This window comes from Coloeus monedula (assembly GCF_965178545.1).
Source record: "Coloeus monedula genome assembly, chromosome: 4".
Taxonomy (NCBI): domain Eukaryota; kingdom Metazoa; phylum Chordata; class Aves; order Passeriformes; family Corvidae; genus Coloeus; species Coloeus monedula.
Window position 1 is genome coordinate 22,654,641 of NC_138784.1, and position 1,765 is coordinate 22,656,405.

At 44.7% G+C, this 1,765-nt stretch overlaps 1 protein-coding gene across 1 annotated transcript; it reads left to right on the top strand.

Annotated features, from left to right (window-relative positions):
* Nucleotides 1-620: 620 nt before the first annotated feature.
* On the top strand, nucleotides 621-1,187 carry ASCL4 (achaete-scute family bHLH transcription factor 4; the record flags this gene model as incomplete). Its single annotated transcript, XM_082279683.1, has 1 exon — nucleotides 621-1,187. The coding sequence occupies one exon, from the start codon at nucleotides 621-623 to the stop codon at nucleotides 1,185-1,187; it is 567 nt and encodes a 188-aa protein (XP_082135809.1).
* Between the last annotated feature and the right edge of the window lie 578 nt (nucleotides 1,188-1,765).

Here is a 1,765-nt window from a genome sequence, read left to right on the forward strand (position 1 = left end):
GCAAACTGCTTGTGAGCTGGTTCAGTTAGACCAGAGCAGCCGAAACAACAAAGCTTGCAGTTGTCTTTTGGACTTCATTGTGAAAAGCCTTTGGGTAGTTTTCAGATGTCAGAAGATCCTTGGTTCCTGAAAGTGAGGAGTTCTGCCAAAACTTTGAAGATCCCTGTAAACTTTGCAAATTACCCATCTTTTGGAGACAATTATATCAAACGATATCATGGATTACAATACATGAGAAGTGTTTAGAGCCTGGAAGATTATTTATGTTTGGCATTAACTCTTATGGTCATAATTTCAAGTGGAGAGAAAAGGAATACACAGGAACCCTCTTATTATCTTTTGAAATATGAAGATCACAGGAGAAGAAGGGTTTAAATTGTGGAGTGATGGTCCTCAAAACCTGTCTGTACATTAACTGGCATCCTACACCTATAAAAACAAGGCTCTCCAGGCACAGTGTGGACCTCATGAATTGTTAGCCTTGCTTTGAGATCTGAGTTTTTATACACCACAGGAGGAAACTGCAGCCTGTGGGGAAGAGTACCTATACAAATGTTGGATTAATACATTGGAAGCCAAATTCAGGAACGAACACGCCACTGGTGAGGACAAAAAGAAGCATGGACAGCACCAAAGATGATAATAAACTCTTGAAGAGGATTGCATTTCCAGGAGCTGTGTCCCTGGCTAACAGCCACATGCACCTCCACGGGGTACCCCGGAGAGAGCCCTTTGGGGTTCCCTTCCATCTGGACCCATCTTACTGGGAGCAAGCCTATAGTGGGCACACAGGTTGCATCTCCTACATCCCATTCCCTGGCTACATGGGCATCTATGACTGCTCCTTCGAGCCTGCCTTCATTCGGAAGAGGAACGAGAGGGAGAGGCAGCGGGTGCGCTGTGTGAACGAAGGCTACACGCGCCTGAGGGAGCACCTGCCCAAGGAATTTGCTGACAGGCGCCTCAGCAAAGTGGAGACCCTGAGAGCTGCAATAAGCTACATCAAACACCTGCAGAGCTTGCTGGACTGCCATCCCTTAGGCTCTGCCAGTAAAGAAACGCTCTCTGCCCAGGAGCGCCCGGGAACTCCCGGTGCGGCTTCCCCGCAGGAGTGCAACAGTGATGGAGAGTCTAAAACTTCTTCGGCGTCATCGCCCTACAGCGAGTTTGAGGAGACGGGCAGCTAGGTCTCCTCTCTGGAGACAGAAAGCTTGAAGTTTGGCTGGAAAACAATTTCAAACCCTGGGGACTTTTCTGCAGATGAAAATTAATACCGGGGAAACGAAAAACTGATAGGGGAAAAAAAGGTATTTTCCATCTGTTAAAGGACTTAAAATGTTTGCTGTATCAAACTTAGACGTGATTTGTAAGCAAGCAGATATCTCTCAGGTTGCTTCAGCTGTGTTACTAAGCTTCCTTTGGACTGTTGAACCGGAGCAACATTTGCATTCTACTTTTCATTCAGCTTTTATTCTGTTCCATTTTCTTCTGTCTTTCACTTAAGACGGTAAAGCTGGATAAATCCATTTCAGGAAATCCCCCTCCCCTTTCTCCTGCTTTGTCCAGTAAGTTTTATTGTCTGTTTTTCCTGACTGCCAACCTGAGAGGCACTGCATTGCAAGCACTTGGACTGGGGAAGGTAAGATTTAGATAAAATATCTTTCCCTAAATATTTCAGAAAACTCACAGAAATACTTCTATTTATGAAACAACAATTTTCCAAGTAAAAACAAGGCTATATTTGGAAATTAACTTCTTTTACAGC